Raw genomic sequence first — 23,226 nt, forward strand, 5'->3', positions numbered from 1 at the left:
TAAGACCCATACATTCTAGAAATGTACTATAAAAACAGAAGCTTATTTTGGTCCATGAGCTGTTGGCCCTGATATTAGAGTGACTGAGTAGTAGAGGACTTCACACTCACTCACCCGAGACATTTTACTGCTCGTATGACACTTCCTTTTCGGTGCGAGGGTGTCAGAACACTGACCCAGGTTGGAACTGAGACCAGCGAGTATCGTTGTTACCGCCAGGGTGTCCGAGCTAAAATAAGGCTTCGCAAAGCAACTCTTGGAGGCCAATTTGACCTCATCAGCAGAACACAGCCGAGTTTCACTACTGCAAAATTTAGCAGGAAATTTACAAATAGGTGGACTGAAATAACACTGTCCCTTAACGTGCATTAACTGCTGAAAAGGTAGTTCTACCTAATCGGGGAGAGAGGGAGTGAAACCGAGCCATGTAAATCAATTCCACGGCATCACTGAGTGTGTGTGTGTGTGTGTGTGTGTGTGTGTGTGTGTGTGTGTGTGTGTGTGTGTGTGTGTGTGTGTGTGTGTGTGTGTGTGTGCGCGCGCGCCACTGTGTGTGTGTGTGTCACTGTGTGTGCTTGTGAGATTACTATGCAATACTATGGAACTCTTTTTGCATACACAAAACCTTGTGCAATACTTAAAATCAGGTTTGCGGCAGTACTGTTAGCAGTGTTGGTAGAAGCAGTAGTAAATAGTTTTAATTGAAGTAGTAGTATCATCATTACCATTGCTATCATTATTACAAAGCATGCTTTCAGTTGATACTTTCGTTCCTGGCCAGGCCCCTAGACACCAGCACATCATTATGTAGTGGCATCTATCAGATACATGCTTAATTAGAGCCAGTACTGCACATTAAGCCGAGGGAGTAGCCAAACTAAAATATTTATAAGGTTGAGTATATTTATTATCTGTGTCATAATCCTTTATCAGAAGATTTCAAATAGTGCTTTACAAGATCTGTTCCCTTTCTGACACCACCATGCCCCTGTTTCCTCCCCCCTGGCCTACAAAAGCGAGGGCCTACACTACTGTTATAATTTCTCATTTACCAGTGAACTTTATGCTATTCTTAGGGTATGGAGTGGTGCAGATTTAAGTGTCGGTGAGTGGCACTTCCGTAGCTTGAGTGCTATCAGAGGCAACCTCTGTCTGATAAAGCCCCTTGTCCTTTTGTTAGGGGAGGTGTCATCGTCAAGAGCCTTTCTCTCTGAGGCCCTCGCAAGCCAATAGCAAATAGTCACTCCTTTCCTTGGGAGAATTCATAAGGGTCATGTTTATTTCAAAAATGTCTGCCCTTGTCCTCAACGTTTCTGCCTCCCTGTGAGGGGGGGGTTGGTCGGGGGGGGGGGGGGGGGGGGCACTCCTTTTGGGACTGTAATTAGACATCATGCTTGAATCCCTTTTTTCTCTCCGACTGCAGCTGATAAAAGCCAAGGAAAGGCTTAATGAATGCAGATTTGAATGGGATGTAAAACACTTGGAGGAAATATATTTCAGCCAAGGTGCTTTAATACAAATGTGTTGTTTTTTTCTCTGTTTCTATTCAAACAAGAAACTGCAGATTTGTTGTGGGTTTATTTTTTTATTATTTTTTATTATTTGTCAGCGTGGTTGTTAATCCCCTGTAATGTCATAGAAGAGATTTGTGTTGTTTCCCATAGTTTAGGTAAAATTAAAGATAGTTAAACTGAATTAGCTCCTAACAAAATGTCAAAAAATAATAATAATTAAACACTTGGCAGCACATGGTTAAGAGTACAAAACGCCAGCAGCATTTCCAGTGTGTGGATCATATGCAGCTCACAGACAAACAAGAGAGCATTGTGAAGAGGCTTCAGCACAACACCCACCTGCACCGCACAGTAATGTCCTCAGCGCGGGAGACCCATTGAATTGAGGTTGTGCTAGAATCTTGACCCTAGTATCCACTCCATGATGAGGTCTGCGTGCCCAACATATCCCAGGAATGTCACTCGGCAAATGTGGATTACCCACTGCCAAAGCCTGTGAAATAACAGCCCACTAAACCCATCCTCTAAGACTGTCTAATACAGATTGCATGCTAGGAATGAACTGCAAGCCTCCAACCCAGTAGTGCTGACCTCACCCCCACAATGTATTAGTCTGTATCTCCCTCTTACAATGCCCAGTTGAGCGGAGCGCCGGGAAATACAATATACAGTGTCAAGCGTACAAATGGTCACCTGCCCTTAGGTGTGGGATGTAACTTTAACGTTTCTCTGATATGATTCATGTTTCACTGATAGTGTGTCACACACACACACACTGAATGTAGTCTTTCACTGTTTGGCTCTCAGAGTCGAACCGCAGTTGGAACACATCAGTTTTTATGTTGTGTGGCCACATGTTGCCAGAGCGGCCTGTTTCCTGAACAGGAATAGGAGTAGGCCTGCATGGAGAGAGCCCACCATGGGGGGGGTGTGGAACTGACACTTGAATTAGCAAGGGCCTGTAAAACAGGGCAACCTCCACAGCACAGCCACGCAAAGGCGCATCTCCAGGGACCAGTGAAGTTTTTTAACGCTTTCCAAGGATGTTTGGTGGGCCTGCCAGGCTGAGTAGGTGGCGACTGGTTGGGGTTGGGGTCGAGTTTGTCGAAAGGGGGGGTTGGGGGTGTCCAGTTGCGCTTCAGGGTACGCTCCGGTACTGACACTGATGCAATGGAGCTGGCATCCGGACAACTCCGTGGGATGAACCGCGTTGCTCCGGAGCTCTCCCGGGTGGCCACAGGCCCTGCTCTGCACGGGCGTAGGAAGGGCCTGTGGAAAGTGATCCGCGCTCTTACAACATGTATAAAACTTAACACTAGGGCCTTTGGCCAGGTGGGGGGTTCCTGCTTTATTGATTTTTATTACTTTCTGACAACATACTTCTCTTTGTTTGGCCACCAAGGGCAGTAAATATTGAACGGCGGGTGTTGAGTACTGTATGAGGTAGAGGGTAAACAGACTTACCCTCCTCCCTCCAGTTCAGACTTACCCTCCTCCCTCCAGTTCAGACGTACCCTCCTCCCTCCAGTTCAGACGTACCCTCCTCCCTCCAGTTCAGACGTACCCTCCTCCCTCCAGTTCATGGCACTTTTGTTTCTTTTTTTCCCCCTTCCTTCTTTCACTGTATCTCTCTCTCTCTCTCTCTCTCTCTCTTGTCTTTTTTTTGTATCGTTTCAATCTACTAACTACATTTCAGTTTTGCATTTATTATTGTGTAATGTGTAAACCTACAGTATATGAGTTCACTCACTATTGAGTTCACTTCTATTTACAGTATTAAGCTCCTTGTTGGCATTGGCAAGCACAGGCAGGCCCTAACATTGAGCTGTCTTGAGATTCTGACGGCTACCGGTGTGTCCTTTATTTAATATATAGATGTCACTTTATGTCTCAGAAACCCCTTCAGTCCTGGAGGCCCAAATCTGTTCACGGCAAAAACAAACTAGGTGTCCATTCCCAGACAATTTACCACCTCAAACTGCCAGACACATTCTTGTTTGATATCTACAATACCTCTAAAAAAAGAATCTTTCGGACAAATATATTTTTAAGCATTTTTTTTTCTCCAAGGGCAACCTGAACTCAAAAACATCTAGGCAGTGAGTTATCCTGAGCGTGTCATCACAGATTTGTGAGAGAGAAGGCGAATTCCCCCGTGGCACATATTGAAACCTGACATGAAGCCAGCATGGTGTTGACTCAGAATGCCATTTTTACCCCTCGTCTGAACTGACTGGGTTCTGACGCTTGCCGACTTTGGAGGTAACCAAATGTGACCTTCTCTCATTACAACACCTACGGTTTCACCATGTTTGGTTCCCCTGTTTACCTCTTAATTATTGTGATATATTTTCAAGCATAAGATGTTGTATTCCCTCCTCGACAATCATTATTTTACATGCAGTAGATTTGTATCATATTATCTATCCATTTCTATCTTTCCACTCAAACTATGAAGAAACTCTTCTTTGCATTTATTTCGTAATATCTGTTTGAGGAGATATATGCTGTACTCATTTTATTGAGGACACTCTCTAAGGTATTAGCCAATTGAAATCTCTTCCATATTCTTTTGTGAGAGCAGAAGTATTCTGAGCTTCTCCACCTGGATATTTGAATTATTCAGCCATGCAGGAAGCAAGCCTTTCTCTCTCCTAAGTACTTGTGGGTTGTAAAGGCTAAAATGGCTTCATCATGCCGAAGTGAAAGTATGCATACATTATTTAGTTAAACCTGAGAAAATCTGACTTCTCCTTGGGAATTTGTGTCTGTGCAGCCTACTTAAATTTCAGAGGTGTAGACATTTTCTTTCCTCCCATCACAATAACTACAGTATGTCAATTAATTGATAGAAATATTTGGAAATATTAAAATACTCAGCTTTTGAGGAAACCCTCTCTAAATATTAAACGGTGGTCCTATTCAGTTTCAGCAAATCCTCTGCAAAGAAAAGGCTTTAGTAATCATTTACATTTAAGTGGTTTCAGATAACACATCTACTTCCAGAATATTTTTGGTTTGCATAGATATTTTACAGCTTGCACTTACTCACGCACACACACACACAGACACACACACACACACACACACACACACACACACACACACACACACACACACACACACACCCACACACACACACACACACACACACACAGAAACACACACACACACACACACACACCCACACACACACACACACACACACACACACACACACACACACACACACACTGTACATACATATGATACACAAAGGGCGTTTGCACCCTATATGTTTAAAACGGTAAGGCCATGTAAACTGTCAGGTTTGCAAGTTCCTGGTTGTGTTACCATGTGTTAGTCTTAAAAACAACTGAACGGCTGACTCAATCTCTTTTTCAGAAACAAAGATAAGACATTTTCACACCTCTGACCTTCCCTCTGTCTCCTGTACTCACAGACACACACACACACACACACACACACACGCACACACACGTGCACACCAGGCCTACACTGTATCTGTGCTAGGGCCTTATCTGCAACACACATACTTAGCATTTACGCAATCAACAAAGCACAGATTCTGAGATGCTGCCTTTACACTGATATTTTTAAGGTTAGACTTTATTTTTTCTCTCCAAATTGTCACTAATATACCATTGCTAATCTAATAGAATAGTCCCTTTCAAATAAATCACCAAATTTGCTCGTAGTTAGAGGTACTTTTGCACACTGGCAATATTGTTTTTTTTCTCCCTTCTGCTATGAACATCTTCATGCCATGCATAACGCAATTAAGTATGGCCAATGCAGTATGGCTACATTCCCGGAGCCAGTTCACTAACACAAATTATAAACCTTATGAACTGGGAATGAGGTCGGTTTTTTTCTCCTCTCACGAACCTTAAATGATATTTACTGAGAATGAAGTTTGGATTGTATGAAAGGCAAGCCTGAGAGTTTCTCTGCAGTAAGTACTCCCAACAAACAGTTATTACGGCCATTCTTTTTGTAGAGGGTTTTGTACTTGTCTGCGACAACGGTGATCAGTCGATTAAGATGGTAAAATGTGTAACACCTCAAGGAATTCTGGGAGGGAACAGCTGCATGGCGTCTGCGTGCATTTCCTCTGGGCTGTATTGTCAGGGGGTGAGGAGTGGGTGGGGAAACATCGGGGACAGGGGTGGGCCCCGCCTGAATCGATGCTGGGGTTGGCCATGGGGGCTTTCTGATGAAGTCAACTGTTGTTACCAGTGCTCTGGAGAGCAGAGGTTAGGCACGATGGAATGCAATTTCTTGCCATCTGACAGAGCGGCAGAATAAAGTGGCGCTCTCTCCTCCGCGATTGCAGGGAATTGCTTCTCAGGGTGACAAATGATTAGCTGTTATCTCTGACTGAATTTGATTCCTACAAGCAGCTGAGTCAGGTAACTCTGAGGGCTTTATACAGGAAATGAAATCGGTTCCCCAGTCACACCAGGACAAAATATAATCCCCTCTGTCAGAACAAGATTACTACTTTGTCTAATTGGAGACAGCTTTCCTTCAGCTAGCCTGTTTACTCAATAGTGCAGGTGTCTATTTGTCTCTAACCCCTTTATTTTTCTGTTTATTTTTAACTCATTGAGCATTAAAGTTTACAAAAGCTTCCTTTCGCATGGAGATGTTCTTGGGCATCAATGCCGTGGACATTTCTGGACCGGGTTTTCAGGTGTCGTTCCACATCGTGGCGTGTACGTACGTATGCTTTGTTCAAACAAGAGTAAGACAAACACTGCAGTGGCTGAGTGTCTGCTGAGTCTAGCGAACCAGTATTGGCAAAGCAAATGTACATCAGAGTCTATAACAAGCTCTAATGAAGAGGTTTATTCCTCTGTAACACAGGGTAAGGATTTTGACACATTAGGCCCTGGGTGGAATTCAAGCCTTTGTCTGTCTAATGGTTCTTTGGCACCTTGGATTCAAGTTTGAAGCCAATTTGTAGCACTGACAGCGAGCGAACAGGGCAGGGGAGATGTGGTGGCCACACTCCGAGAGCAACTTGAACAGTTCAAGGTGTTAAAGCATGATTAGTTCCTCTCTGCAGTATATCGGCTGGGTGGCTGTCACCCTGTGAACACACTTAAAAGGGGAACTGGTAGCCATTCGGTTCTGTAACACCTCACACCGTCCAAAACAGATAAGGACTCAAAAAGAAACAAACATGCGTACGCGGCAGCAGCGAAAGCTGTAAAGCAACCATACAAAATGGTTGAACCACATACCTTGCTGTCAGGAGAGTCAACAGAGAGCTTTATCTATGCCCTTGCAAGCCCTGTGGAGCCATTAGCTGTCCATTACAGTGGATTTAAAGCTTTTTATGTTAGAAAAATCACACATACAAAACACACATACAAAACTATACACTATACTATACTATACTATACACTAAAACTACCCATGCTATATACACATACAAAACTATACACTATACTATAGTATACTATACACTAAAACTCTACCCATGCTATATACACATACAAAACTATACACTATACTATAGTATACTATACACTAAAACTCTACCCATGCTATATACACATACAGAAATCACACATACTATACACACATACAAAACACACATACAAAACTATACACTATACTATAGTATACTATACACTAAAACTACCCATGCTATATACACATACAGAAATCACACATATATATATATATATATATATAGTAGAATCTAAAGGAATGTTTAGGAGCTTGTCAGCCTGCACTTCCTGTTAGATCACCCATGTGGGAGTCTCTGGCCTGTCGCGTCACAGAAACAACACAGAATGTCTCCGTCAGCCCTTTGTTTACTGAAACAACAAACAACAACGCCCGGCGAAGAAGTAAAAAAAATAAAATGCAGAGATCATGAGATAGTTGACAGGATCATGATTCACCTCGCTATTATTTGGGTTAACGTCTCCTGCGTTTGAGTCGAGAGTGGGGGTCAGGGTTCAGGAAGGGGAAAGAGGGATGGTGGTGTACACTCCCACCGCTCAGGGCTCACTGATGTTTTAACCCAGTGATGATAGCCCCTGTGTTCAGCTCTGTCTGGAGCCTCGCAGAGGGGCGTTCCCTCTGCCCGCCGCGCTCCATGGGAGCTCCACTTTTTAAACTTCTCTGTGTGATTTATGGGTCTTCCATCAGATGTACCCATGGGTGCTCTCTCCCCACACACATCTCTAACACAAAGACTCCTGACTTAAATGGATTAGACGCAGTTATCCGCAAATGGAACCTGCAGCCTGAATTACCTCTGTCCTGTTAACTCACGCACTAAGACGCCGTATGATTGCAAAGGTGGAGTGGGCCTCTGGACAAAACTCTGATCTGCCACCCCTCTGTTTTCCAGCTGTAATTACCTGTTTAGAATGAGTTAATAGCCATAGGAAACGTTCGGGGGATAAAAGGACTGTATCTTGTGTTCAAAGCGATGAGAGCTTTAGCATGTACAAGGGGGATACTTTTCCTTTCTGTGCTCTCGAAAAAGGAAAAAAAAAAATCCTTATCAGGTATGTACTTAAAAGGAGCCAACTGTTGGAAGTGCACTGTCTTGAGGAAAGCAGGGAAGATGAAAGGCTTTTGTTAAAAGTAACGCTCAGTCCAGGTTTCCTGTGCCTGCTAACTCCCCTGTCCCCAGCAAGTGCGCCACTCTTCCTCTTGCCTGCTTGTGCACACTGTCTTTGAGGGGAAAAGTAAACCCTTCTTGCCGCCTGCCGGTGTTAGATTAAATACCGAGATGGCGACAGGAAAAAGGCAGGGAGGAAAAACAAAAGGCCAGGGTGGGTGAGGGATGTTGGGAGAATTATCAGGTTGGCGACGGAAACTGCCAGTTTGTCTGACTCCCAATATTGCAAAGTCCAAACATGCTTCTCTAGATTTTCAATGACACAGTCATTTGTCAGAGCAACAGCAGTTCAGGGTTAATTTAAAAAAAGGGCTTTTGTGATTTATCCCCTTATCACTCTGCCGAAGGGAAGCTGAGGCACCTCAACAAAAACAAATATTGTAGCATTTGTAAGTAGATTATATTGTGCACGTTCAGGAAATTGTCATACTTTTTTGTTAATTATCCTTTAGTTAAATACATGTGTTAGATGTGTATTTAAAAAGCAGCCTGCTGGCAGGTATAGAGTTAATAACTGAAAGTCTTCTCCCACAGCACATTTCCGACATTGTGCAAATCATTTTGCCTAAGAGAGCCCTAACAGGGAGAGTAGAATTAATATGACTTCCGGTCTAGATGAAAATTTGATACATGCTAAGTCACTGGGGGTTCCTTAAGTCAGAGGGACGAGGCTTCCAAGGAACTTTGAGGAAGTATCAAGAAACAATGAGCTTAAGACTTTGCCTGGCTTAGCTACCCTCCTTACTCCTAATCGTCTGTCTTAGAGAAATGGTGATAGCTCGCAGGCAGTGACAGAGCCCTGCGTGTGTGAGTCCTCTGTGTGAAAAGCCTGCACCGCGGTCTCAAAATGAGACCCCATAAGCACAATAATGTGTTTAACTTGTAAACTAGTAGGAGACGGATTACGGGGTTCGGCAATGCGAGCGCAGAGGCGACGTTTCAACTGTTCACCTTTTGCCTCCACATCTGTCCTGCTAATGGCCTCTCCTCGCTACCGGAGCAATGGAAGCCGGTCCAAACCTCAGGCACCTTTTTTTATTTCACTCTCATTACATTTCCCAATTAGAGAAACAGTCATTATTAGTTTATTAGCAATATCAAGCCTCCTGCAAATGTGTTTGCAGATATTCAGTTGTTAATGAACAAATTAAAGCCCTATTGAACGCATTCGCAGCTGTGAGTGCCTAGCTAATAATAGTTATCCCAAAGACAAAAGATTAAGGAAATAGCATTATAGGAGCATAACAATAGAGGCCTATTGGAATGCTCATTCATTTAGAAATTGTTTCCTTTTGGAGTTTCTTTGTGCCTGTCTTGCTCTTTTACGGGGCCTTTTCTCAGCGTTTGAGCAGCTCCTCCCTGGGCTGGAGCTACATGAGGGAGAGGGGGTTGACAGAACCAGTTAGAATACGCTGTTTACACCTTTTGGGAACTGAACTGCAGCACAACCACAACCCCCCCTTTGTGTTACTTCTCTGGTAGGCTTTACCATTGTCTTAACAAGGCAGGTAAATTGTTCATTAAGGCTGAGGTAAAGGGGGGGTGGGGGGAGCAGGGTAAAAGTGAGAAGAACAAACAAGTCGAAGCATTTGTTCACGGTGTAATCTACACATCAATTATCCCGCTGTGCTAATTAGCACCTTTCCATACCCCAGGTACCTAAGCATTCACACATGCTCACTCTTTCATGCTCCTGATCAAAAAAAAGAACGCATTGACGGAAACACAGGGAGGCTGAACCCAAGGGTAGAGGGAAGAAAAAAAAAAGCCTTAGATCAAAAATTTCCTTTTTACTTACGAAACTCTAGTGTGCAACATTCTCAGGTCCCTTTCCACATCATGCCAAAGAAACTGCTCAATTATGTAAGGGACACCCATATATATATCATATAGTGTATGCCCATCCATGCATATAATTGACAAGAAAATGGGATTATGCTGTTAGTATGGAAACAACTGTTTTTAATACTGACATTTACTCATTTTCTACATGGACTGGCAAGAGCTAATGTTTTTTTTTGGCAACACTCATTGAAATCGTTAATATTATTCAAAGAACTGAACATGTACACACATTGGTTCAGGTATTATGATTTGATTGACAACGTATCTCTCAGGTTATGTTGGAAAACATTATAGCATGGCTTGATAGTTCTATTTTCGATTTAACAAAATAGTACTGGGGCAGATTGTGTTATTACTGTAAAATAACACAAGCAACACCCTCAGAATAAAGAAGTTGTGGTCTGAAACCGATTAAATGGATATACAGTCTTTGTTATGCAAAACCCCTCTGTTACACAATAAACATGGAGGGGGTACGTTTTGTTTAACTGGCCTGGGTGAAGATTATGCTTTATAAAGGTGCATTTAGCATGAGAAAGACCCCTAGGAGTCCCCCATGTGTCCTGTGGACCAGTCAGAAATCATAATTAGAATTGACTTGGAAGCCCTCTCTTTTCTCACCGTGGGGATACCTCCCGTGATGTAATTAAAAGTGTAGGTTTTGCTCTCCTCAGGGCGGTGAAAAGGCAGGTGAAACATGAAAATAGTAAGAGAAAGTCTGCTCTGATACTGTTTACTTACACCCACATCATGCATAACTTATGGGCTGAGACCCGATGTGTGATGATGTTCATTTAGTCAGACTGAGAAAGCTGTGTAGAGGTTAAGTCTGTCATCCACATCTTACAACACCTATCCACTGCTGGAGCTCATCTCACAAGCACATGTATGATATCTATCCGAGTCGCAGAGTAAAAATGAGCAGTTTGTGCATCCTATGAGTGGCCGAGTTTACAGCGGTGATGAGGCCTCTTTAGAAGCGTCTCCATGCTCGTGATGACTAATTGGGAAGTGGTAACAGTGTCAGGCCTGGAAGTCTCTGGGGGCTGTATCCCTGTAGGGCGCTGGGCCCCGTTGTCAGGGGGCGCTCATTTGCTGATTGGAGAGCCGAGGTTGAGGGATGAAAAGAGCCCATTTCCTGCAGCTCGTTTGATACCTGGTGGGGATGCTATTCAGGTGACAAAGATCCAGGCACAGAGGGGGGAACAGATGTGATTTACACACTCATTAGCATCTGAATGAGGCGTTCAGATTGGCCCAGACCAGGGGCCCTGGTCCTCACCTGGATAGTTCCCCCTCTGATCTTTATCCCATCTGAGGGCCCTGATCTCCACCCCCCAACCCCTCCTCCCATCTGACCCTTTTAAATCCTCCCTCTGACCCCCAGCTGGTGACTGGCAGAGTTTTATGACAGTGAGCGGTCTCCTCTACAGCTTGGAGCACAGATGCTATTCAGAAAATGTGCCTTCACACCGATTTTTCCCTCATTGTGGAAAATTTGCCCCTACAATGAATCCCAACTACGCTTGCTCACTTGGAAGTCTTCCAAGATGCTATATTTGACAGCGAGCCCCTATTTCATACCTCAGATAAATTTCATTCATACACAGAAAAAAGCTAATATTTCATACTATAAAGGTAATAAATTAAACACGGTCATCATTTTGGACGCCAGTAAAAGTATTTAAGTGAGAATCGGAAAGAAAGAGTCATAAATAAACCTTGCTGCTTGCATGTTTGATGGCCTCCCTCAGTGTTATGCTAATGGTTTGCTCAGGTTGACATAACCGTTGTATGCAGTGGACCCTGTAAAACCTCTTAACTGCAGTATGTGAATACATATTCTTCTGTTTCACAGAAGAGGGACAATAACTGACAGCTTGTGTTAGGTTGCAGGTGCAAGCCCACTGTTCCTGAGATAAATGTTGCTCTGGGCTACAGCAGTTTGGAGAAGAATGCATAACAACCTTGACCACATCAAACCGTTGTTTATGTCTTTACTTATCTCAGGGTTTGCCTGATAGTTTTCACGAGCTAGGAAAGGTGACAAGTATTTATGGGAGCACAACACAACTCAGATTTTCATACTTCTATTAAGATTTACTGGAGTTACTACCAGGCTACTGTAGTAACGAACCAAAAATGCTAGTTCAGGCATATACATTGTGTTTCCTTTTGTATTTATCCCATTTGTCTTCTCATAGTAAAGGAAATCACCATCAAATGACTTTGTTACAGTGCATAATTACAACTCAGGTTCTGCTTAACTGTTATTAACAAAAACGTACAGTAATCTGTTCTGGCAGTGCAATATGTTATTGTAGCATTCTAATTAATCTTACAGGAAGTGTAATAAATTTACTATATCAGATTGAAGCAATACTGTATATAGATTTATTAAAGCTTTTAATCAGTTCTAGCAAAATTAATTTTGCAGTGATTGCTTACATTTGAATTTGCATATACTTAGTCCAAGTAATTTATTTTTATGGATTCCTTTTTATTAAAATGGGGCATATGGCCCTTCAGCTACAAAACATTGCTGTTTTTTTTCAATTGAACATCGTTACTATGTTTAGTTAAAAAGCACATCTTGTTAAAGCCCAAGGAAACTTGCTAAAATAACACCTTCTTCCTCAAACTTTCGTCTTGTAGTCACTCTTCATATTGTCATGGTTCACTTTCCATTGCAAATATCTGATATCTTTTCAAGTCACTCCTTCATGCTCTGTGGCCTTGGTAGGTGTAGATGATGCTCTTATAGTGACGCCCTTTGTGCGTCCCTGATGAGCAGAAAAGTGATAGAAGTCATGTTTTAAAAACACAACAGAGTGGCAATCTCTCCCTCTCTCTCTCTCTCTCTCTCCCTCTCTCTCTCGCGCGCGGGCATGCACGCACACATGCATGCACACACATACACACAGACACACAGACACACACACACACACATACACACACCCACACCCTCACGCCCACCCACCCACACCCACACCCACACCCACACACCCACAGCCACACCCACACCCACACCCACACACCCACTGACTCCCTCTCCTCTCTGAGGGCCTGGACTGACTCCCTCTCTGAGGGCCTGGGCTGACTCCCTCTCCTCTCTGAGGGCCGGGGCTGACTCCCTCTCCTCTCTGAGGGCCGGGGCTGACTCCCTCTCTGAGGGCCTGGGCTGACTCCCTCTCCTCTCTGAGGGCCTGGGCTGACTCCCTCTCTGAGGGCCTGGGCTGACTCCCTCTCCTCTCTGAGGGCCTGGGCTGACTCCCTCTCCTCTCTGAGGGCCGGGGCTGACTCCCTCTCTGAGGGCCTGGGCTGACTCCCTCTCTGAGGGCCTGGGCTGACTCCCTCTCTGAGGGCCTGGGCTGACTCCCTCTCCTCTCTGAGGGCCTGGGCTGACTCCCTCTCCTCTCTGAGGGCCTGGGCTGACTCCCTCTCCTCTCTGAGGGCCTGGGCTGACTCCCTCTCCTCTCTGAGGGCCTGGGCTGACTCCCTCTCCTCTCTGAGGGCCTGGGCTGACTCCCTCTCCTCTCTGAGGGCCTGGGCTTCCTCACAGCACAGCAGAGCAGCAGAGCAACAGAGTCAGGTCATATTAAACAGCTAGCTGATAACACTCTGCTGTGACTATCAATTTGGCGCCTGCCACACCCCACATCAAACAACAGGCCCTGCACTGCCCCGGTCAGCAGATTCCTTTACCTGAATATGTGTGTGTGTGTGTGTGTGTGTGTGTGTGTGTGTGTGTGTGTGTGTTCGTGTTTCTGGTCTCTGTTTATGTAAGTGAGTGTGTGAATTTGGCTGTGTCTTTAGAGTGTGTGTGTGTGTGTGTGTGTGTGCGTGCGTGCGTGTGTGTGTGTGTGTGTGTGTGTGTGTGTAAAAGAGCATTCTGTGGAGAGGGCTGGTGGGGGCGGGAAGGCAAGAGGGTGGGGCGTGGACCTGTGGCAGTGAGCCATGGTGTCCCTTTGCGACGAAGGGAGGAAGGCTGTAGCAGAGAGAGAGAGAGAGAGAGGGGGAGGAAGGCTGTAGCAGAGAGAAAGAGAGAGAGGGGGAGGAAGGCTGTAGCAGAGAGAAAGAGAGAGAGAGAGAGGGGGAGGAAGGCTGTAGCAGAGAGAAAGAGAGAGAGAGAGGGGGAGGGGGAGGAAGGCTGTAGCAGAGAGAAAGAGAGAGAGAGAGGGGGAGGAAGGCTGTAGCAGAGAGAAAGAGAGAGAGGGGGAGCTCTATCAGAGACATGGCCAGAGAAAGAGAGGACAGGCTCAGATAAGAGTCTCAGCTTTCAGGCCACACAATGCTACTATCAAGAACATGGCCAATCTCTGCCTGAGTGATCAGGCCTCCAGAGCACTCAACATGCATTCTGAAAACAGTAGAAAACTTACATTTAACAAGAAATGCTACGTTATTTTTTGAAAAAGTGAAAAGGTTAAAGCTCAGAGTTGTAGCTACTCTAAGATGCATTCTCCCTGTAACTTTCATTCATGGAATTGCACTCTTATCTGGCCTTAGGGGGAATATCATATTGAATTTTTAAATGTAACTTTATTTTAATTCTAGTCAGAATTAGAATGATTTGCTTTATCTTGATTAGAGAGATATAATGTGTTTAGAAGTTTAGGGAGTAGCTTATTAGTGTTAGTGATGTAGGTTTGGAAGTTGTGATGTCATTTGTATTTACGGATATTACCTCTATGACTCTATAAATGTAGTACGCATGAGGAGGACTCAGCTCCCAGCTGAACAGTTTTTGGAGTAACATTAATATTTGATGAGAAACTTGACTCTTCATTGTAAAGCACCATTTAAATTCCTCCTTTTTTTTTTATTATCGGCTTTCAAAATCGAAGAAGAAATAGGTGAACGGTCCAAATAGAGAGGACATTGATGTGCAGGTGGTGTTCCCTTTCTATTCACTTGTGTGATTGCTATACAATTTACATTTGTACACATTTATGCACAAAAGCACACACATTTCAAATAGTTTAAGTACTTGCTGCATTCATTGGAGAAAGGGTAAGAAGCCTAAAAAGGCCTTTATAGTCAGAGAAAATTAGAAATGGTCTCCCTTTATGCAAGAAAAGTACCAGTTTGCCCACGACTCAGACTGGAACCGTTTCATCCTCCAAAAGGTTTTGTGTGTATTTGGTTAGTTACAGTAATTATAGCCAATAACTGACAGCCAAAATCACGCAGGAGAAAGTAAAGGCTGTTTTCTCGTGCAAGGCCCCGATGCAGAACATCTGCTGAGAGATTTGCATATTAATTAACCCATATTAACTCTAATTATTCTGGGAAATTATCAAATAAATTAAATTTTCTAATTTTAACCTTTCCTTTGCTTGACGTATGCCTGAGCTAGAGGAACCCTGGAACTCAATCTCACCTGAGCTGTGATCTTAAGAGATTGTTATTTTTATTTTTTATTTATTTTTGTTCCTCCCTGCTCTGAATTCACCCTCCCACTTTTCTGCTCCAGTCCTGAGGGCAGCCTAGGGAGCTTTTGTGTGCCTTGCTTTTTTCTTTTTTTTGGGGGGTAGGGGGGGTGGGGGATGGTTTGGGGGGGGGGGGGGGGGGGGGGCAGGAACATGTGCAAGGGCAGACACAGATGGTGGATCCGTACAAGCCAAGCAAAGGTGGGCCCTCAGAGCAGTTGAGCAAACCTCGAAGCTTTCTTTTTTCCAGCCTGTTGCTCAGGCCTCTGCAAATAAATGGGAGTTTAATTCAATTACAGTCAGGCTACTGTGGGTGCCTCATGGCAGAAATTATTGAACATAACCACCCCCTTCCTGACACACTCAGAATCACTCACTCACATACACACGCACCCGCACACAGACACAGGCACACACACTCCCAGACGCACGCACACACACACTCACACACACACACACACACACACACACACACACACACACACACACACACACACACACACTCCCAGGTTGGTTTACACATCACTGAATTTTCACCATTCATGGACTCTACAAAGCTGCCCCTCTCTTTTCAGGCTTTTGTTCGCCCTCTACCACCGTCCTTTTACTGGTTATGGCTTGTTCTGCCCCTTGTGAACCACCATGTTATTACACTCTGACCAGATCTGAGACACTGAAGTAGGAATACAGCCACTGGATTTGTGGACACATGCAGAACAGGCAGTAGTCCTAATTAGCAAGTAAGCAGAAACACAGTATATATAATATTCAGAAGAATTAAAGGTATCTTTAATACCGCCCTCCCGCCCTCCCTCCCTCCCTCCCGCCCTCCCTCCCTCCCTCCCTCCCTCCCTCCCTCCCTCCCTCCCACCCTCCCGCCCTCCCTCCCTCCCTCCCTCCCTCCCACCCTCCCGCCCTCCCTCCCTCCCACCCTCCCGCCCTCCCACACACCCCAGCTTCTAGCCTAAGAGCCTGATTATCCAGGGAACTGCCTACTCAGAGCCCTAAACTATTGTGAAAAGAAATTATGAGAGTTAAAAGGTCATTGTTAGACCCCTTCCAGTGGGGTAGCCACAAGGCTATGACCTCCTTTCCACCTTAATGCCTTTTTTTTTTTTTTTTTTACCTTACCTTCCCCCTCTCCCTCCCAGCCATTCAGGTGATCTGCATGGCTCACATTCATGAGACAGGGAAGAGAGCAGGCAGTTATCCTCCAATAGGGTGAATGTCCTAGCTCATTATCAACACTGATAGAACAGGAGGCATCACATCACCTGGAGCCAAGCCTCAACAGCTAGTCAGCCCGGCTTAGTGTGTGTCACCTTCCCCAGCACGTCTGTAGGGAGCTGTGTGGACGGTCCGCTCTCCAGAGGACACAGACAGGAACACAGGCACTGGGCACCACCTCTGGTGTGGTGCTGTGTGTTTTGGTATCTGGTTATGTGCTACTTTTCCGGGTGGCTATTGATGAAGGGTAAATACAGCACATCCCAGTTTGGGAACCTGAGAAGGTTTTGTGCAGGAGTGTTGGAACGTAAGATAGAGACACACGCTGGCACCGTGTTGCATGTTTTAGGGATGTTTATGCGATCACAGGTTTGTGTGATTCATAACAAAGTATCTGTCTGTCACTCTGATTTCATAGTTTTCTTAGAGGTTTTGTGAGGTTAACTTAAAGAGGTTGAGAGCAAAACTCACCACGTCACTTTTTGATGGACGACAATACTTTCAGAGGCCGTTGAAGTGAGTCTGAATCTTCTATTCAGGCCAAAATTACTTTTATTGTTTTCATTCGATGTGTTGAAGGGAACTGTCACCGAAGAAACATTGGTCACATTTCTTTATCTATGTGTTTTATGAAAGATTATGAGATTTTAATAGGATGTCCTCTTTTTGTCATAGGCATTGAAAAAAAATAGTACCCTCTCTCTGTCTCTCCTCAACCCAACTGTCATTCTGGAACGTTCCAGTCATCATAATCAATATACAATATTGCAACTGCCCTCTGTGCTCATGTGACTGACAGACTAATACTAGAGCCCTGAAAGGGTTATGTTAGCGAGTTTTTAAGCCTAATATTAAGCAAGACTCAAGCAATTACAAGTGTCATTTTAATTATCTATCAAATCTGAGGCAGAGACGTTTCCTTTATTTACCTCGAATGACTGGCGAAAAGAAAGCTGGTAAAATCAAACAGGTAGCATCAGTCAGAAGATGTCAGCCATAATTGCCTTTGTTGAGGGTGACACTTAAACTAAGAAGGGAAAAATAGAAAGTGTCATCTGTAGAAAAACGTAGCCAAGAAGTAAACATTATAATTTCTTTGTCCCTTCTCGAACACAAAAGATTGATTAGCGGTGAGGTGTCGAACAAAATAATGGCCCGGGTGACATTAGTAGGTTAGAAATACTTTGTTGTGGCGCACAATGCCAACGGCAGCCTTGTATGTTTAGTGAGTGTCTGTCAGAGATGTCACTTAAACAATGCAGGCTTTCTGGAGTTAATACTACGTGCTTGCCTTGACATGTTACACACTGTCATTTCTGCTTCTTCAAGCTCGGCATTGATGAATACAGTGCTGATAGCTGACGTTCTACCCGATCACATCTGCTGTACGTAGCTTCCCTCTTCTTCTTTACTCCCTCGCCTACATGTGCCATTGATGCACTCAACCCCAACCTGGTGGTAGGGGGCAACCTTGCTGTGCGAGGGTACAAAGGTACTGGCTGTGATTATGTGGAGAGTGAACTCCTGCAGTGACATTTGTCTGGGGAATGCAACCGTCCTACTTAAAATCAGGCAGGGCAGTCATATTGGGGATCCGGGGTTCTTCTCTATCTTAATTTCATTACATTGTGTAGTGTGCAGAAAACAATGTTTGCAGGGCGTGTGATTAATGTGATCACTGCAGATGCTTTGAGACCCGAGACTGCCCCATTGCAAGCCTGCCTTGTCCTGATGTTTCGAGTTGAAACTGTTTCTTATTCCTTTCAAACCCTGTTTACGCCCAGAACCCATCCTATCCATTCCCATGTCCGAATATTGAAGTCAAAGTGGGTTGCCAGCGTTCACGTGTTAGTCTGAAAGCCATGTAGCACACCAAAAAAGAAGCCCCGTAAGACTATTTTGGTTCAAGAAAAAAAGCCTTTTAAAACCTGTCCAGCCTTAGATAATTTCATTCACTCCTCCTGGCCCTGCTTGTATTCACTCTGCGTCCAGAGATCAGGTTTGCTGGGGCGGGTTGATAGCTTCCCAGGCCTCCTGGTCTTTTGTTATAGCTGCCTGCGAGGCCACCCTTAGAAAGTTGGGAGAAAGGGGGTCGACGGCACGTTGCTAAGAAATGGTTAAACCTCTGGGATGGGGGAGTTGGGTCAGGAGGAATGGGGAATTATGATAAAAGCACATTATCAATTGTGCCAAGGTATATCTGGACCACACAGTGAGTTTGAATGTCTCACTTTCTTTGACTTTCCTTTCTTTTATCATGTTTGAGGGCATTACCCAGCCTGAACTTGCCTAAACCCTTGTGGTCACACCTCTTGAAAAGGTTTTGTTTCCCCCGTCAATTGGTATTCTAACCAGGTCAGCGGATTCTGCTGGCCTGTCTGCGCAGCCGTTTTCTTTTAATTTGCACCTGTTGTGCAGTTGTTCAGAAGGCAAGTGCAGACCCGTGGATTATACAAGGATCATGTTATGAACAGATATGTGGAGTGTAATCTTTTTTTCTCACAGTATATCTAAAAAGGTCTTCCTTTTCAATTTCGGAAATTAAGTCATACATAGATGTTGCGTGGCTGTGTCAGAAGGTTAAAAGGAGATATGACTAAATGTTAAGCCCCCGAAGCCAAGAAGTACAGATTTGACAGTAAATTAACATGAATTTAGAATAGATGCTACAACATTAGCCACTCCCCAATTCATCTTTAAGGTTTCTGTTTCTTTAGAAGTTATTTACTTATTTCTTAGTCATACGTTTACAGAATCAAAATGGACCTTCAAAATGGTTGTGTCGTTTTCCCCCACTGGCTGCTTTTAAGACTGGTTCCCATGATGTCATACCTCCCACCCCCCCACCCCCCTCCCACCCCCCCCCCCCCCTGGTCCTGAGTGTGTTTCTCCAGAGCTGTGTTTTAGGAACTGACAGTGAGGTGCGTCTGTGTATGATGCTGTGTTTCTCTAGCTGAGCTAATGCCCCATGTTTATTCCTCTAATAAGTCTTTTGACTTCCTTCATGGGACAATTTATGTCGTAGTGTGTGAGGGCTGACTAATTCGCAAACAGCCACCTTCAATTGGGTTCACAGACCTTATTTACAGGCTGTCTATTTTAAGAAAAGCTGCCATGTGTCTGGGACCAAGTGTTGTGGAATCAAGCGGGCGGCTACTTGTGAGTTATTTTAATGTGGGTCTTGACTGCGCAGTATTTTCTCTGCCGTGACTCGTTGAAAGCACTCTAAAAGAGAGGGACCTCAAACGAGTGTTATATGAACTCAAAGGAGCGTGCTGTACACTTGAAACGTTGAAACTGAGTCAATTGTAGATGTTACTGGCTTTCCTATTTTCACATCCTCATGTCATATTAATTGTTAAGGTCTGATTTGACCATGAATACCCGGGAAATGAATGTGTAAAATTACAATAAGTGGTGAACATGATGGATATCACAAATTACAGGAGGTTAAGCCTTTTCAGTGCAGCGTGGATGATGTACAGTATGTGGCTGTAAATATCTAAACTGTGGAGAATCTCAGACATCGTGGGAATGCTTTTGATCTGGGCATCCCAAAAGGTGTAGCTAGTTGGCATCTCAGGCAGTTAACTGCAACAGAAAATGAGTGGCTATTTTGGCATGTCTACATAGCAGCTGACTGCACACATCATGATGGGTGGTGTATTTGGGATGTAACCCACAAAACACGGGCTTGAGCCCCAAACAGCGGTGGGATGACCTGTAATCATTACTTCATCTTGGAGTCAAAGTATCTTTTCCACTTCATGGAGTACGAGCACCAAATGTGAATTCCTCTGTAGTGACACATCTCGTCTTGCTTTGTTGTTTCTCCCGTTTGCAGTGTTGAACTACAAGAATGTGGTGGAAACCGGCTCAGAGACAGAGGAAGAGGACAAGCTGTTGGTGTCAGAGGAGGACGGCCTGCTCAACGGGGCGGGCAGTCCAGCCAGCATGCCCAATCACGAAGACTCCCCGAGAGTGGGCCACACCCTAATGACGAAGGAGGATGAGGACGACGACATGAGGGACAGCGGAGTGGACCATGTCTGGCATGACAACGACATGCTGCACGCCTCGGTCGACGGTACTGGTGAGTGTCGCCGCCCGCTCGCCACGCTAAGATCAGGGCCAAAATATCCGAGTTTATTCCACTTTTCAGGAGAAAATAGAGCCGCCAACATCACCCCCCTACCACCACCAACACCACCACCACCACCACCACCACCTTCCACAGTCACACAGATTGACGGAGCCGTTTTGACATACAGTAACGTGACGGGAAAGCAAAGTCAGGAGACATTAACTTCATGATCGCTGGCAAACTTACGTATGAAACTGCCACTTAAAAGCTGTCTTTTCCCACGCTCACATGATTCAAACCTGCTGGGCTCACCTCAACAGTAAATCTGTATTCTCTTTAGTCTTGCATTTATTTTTAGAAGAATATAAATATTACATTACATAGGTGACCGTTAACGTTAGACTTAAGCAAGCACTAAACATGGAATGCTTATTGTTAAAAAATATTACCCTTTTAGAAGACGCTCTCATGTCAATGTTGTATCGCTGTACGATCAGCCCTCTGTGATTGATATAATTTAATAACTGCAGAATCATTACTGATAATCTACTTAATTTCAAGCAGGTGATACATATACTTTCGTGGCTCCCATTTTTTTTCCGAGCATCACTGATAGCAGGGGCCTAGTCATGGATGCTTGAAAGATAAATACTTTTAATTAGGGGCAGAGGATAATCATTAAAGGAAGCCAGACTGCTGCAAAAGTCATTAACAATCTTAAATGAAATTTTTATTTTTATGATAGCCATTTACATGTATAATAAGAGCCAATGATTCTTGGAGCAGTGTGACAGAAACAGAGTGTGGCGAGAACTCATGTAAGACACCCCATTTAAATGAGCCGGTGTTAGCTATTCATTTCTACTAATGAACTAGCAGAGTGCCGAGTGCTCAAAGGGAAAATATTCGAGAGTCTCAAAATTTTAATCCAAAAAACGGTATTTATTGAGAAAAACTTAATTTGGTGGATATCAACATTAAAATCAGAAACACTGTTAGACGATTCCCAGATTAGTATATGTGTGTTGGGGGGGGTGCGCAATGTTTACTCAGATTTAAGCCTCACTATTAACAGTTCAGATTAGGTTCATTTCTTATAAAATAAATGTTAAATAAATCAAGATAACAGATAAACAAGGAGATATTGCATACAGCAATTGTTTATTTGATAAAAGCCTGTGGTGCCTTAATGTCTGTAATTTAGCTATGTTGCAATTCCCAGATAATATGCTTCTCATGTGATAAAACGTCTGCCATATTTCTGGAACAGTGAAGTTCATTAGAGTGATGCTGGGAGTCTCTTTCCCAAGCTTGTGGGCACTGTGTTGTCTGCTCTTTTTTTGCCTCCACGGTGCCTTGCTGTCTACAATGATACCTCAACACATAGCTTTACCCTGAGATAAGCTGTGCTTCTCTCCTGCCTTTTCTACTGTGCTTTAGTACTTTGTCCGCAGGATACAGGTTTTGAACTGAAGAGCACAGCGAAGGTTCTTACTGTGCTTTTCCGGTTCCAGCACAATCAGAGTTTTTGTGTCTGGAATTGTCCTTGACATTCTTTCATCCCACAATGGGGTAGACGCAGTGTGCTGGAAACCATGACATCATTATCACTGACAGAGATTTCAAATAAATCACCTGCATTCTCCCCTGCCCTTGTCTCTTCTCCGGGCCCGTTCAAGGATTTTCAAAGGAATAACAAAGAGGAGGGACGCATGTTTTTACTGCGCCCTGTGCCAATGGTAACTGGCCGTAAAAATAGGAATGTTTTCAAAATAAACAGCATCAATGGCCTTAAGTAAATAGGTGGAATTATGGCAGGGGAAAGGTATTCTGGACACCTCCTGGGCCACAGCAGAAACTTAAACATGTCCTTCAGTAGGTGCATGCCTTTTCACTCCCCCACGTTTTACATGTGTTTCAAGTGTGATTTATCAGGTACAGACAGAGAGGGCAGACACTCAGCTCACATTACACTTTCAACTATAAAACCTGTCTCCTTCCAATGATTGTGTATCTTTCAAAGAACTAGAAATGGCCCAAAAAAAAATGTGAATGAAATTGTGGGTAAGTGAGGTGTAAGTGGTCTTAGCCTACCTCCTGCTGGAAGAACTCTCACATCCCTTGACCACAGATAGTAGTGACTTTTCAAGGTAAAGGAGGGAATAGGCGAATCGCAAACGTGTTCCTTGAGTCATGTCGGAAAAATACGCAGTGAAATTGGAAAGTAAAACCAATTGGCAAAATGGCTGCCGTTTAACTTTCTAGGAAAAAAAAAGAAACGTGAGGGAGAGCTTGATTAACATTCTGAAAATTATGAACTCCAAAAGTAACCATTGATGCATGCTGGTCTCTTAAATACAGAATGATATTTGACGCCGGTGGAGGATGCTTTTTTTGATTGCTCACAATACTCCAGTGTAACTTCAACAATGCTGCTGAAGGGCCATTTCCTCAGAGTGCAGCCTGGTTTGATGT

The 23,226-nt window shown here is 44.1% G+C and overlaps 1 protein-coding gene across 2 annotated transcripts in view; it reads left to right on the forward strand.

Moving 5' to 3' along the window:
- The window catches only part of zeb2b (zinc finger E-box binding homeobox 2b), a gene marked incomplete at its 5' end in the record, with an annotated part of 70,210 nt that overhangs the window by 31,870 nt on the left and 15,114 nt on the right, over positions 1-23,226 (forward strand). For both annotated transcript variants that reach the window (XM_083684759.1, XM_083684758.1), the window contains one exon: positions 20,512-20,760. In XM_083684759.1, coding sequence (XP_083540885.1) covers positions 20,512-20,760 — 249 coding nt within the window. The remainder of the gene's footprint in view (positions 1-20,511; positions 20,761-23,226) is intronic.

Source organism: Argentina silus, assembly GCF_951799395.1.
Source record: "Argentina silus genome assembly, chromosome: 14".
Lineage (NCBI taxonomy): Eukaryota > Metazoa > Chordata > Actinopteri > Argentiniformes > Argentinidae > Argentina > Argentina silus.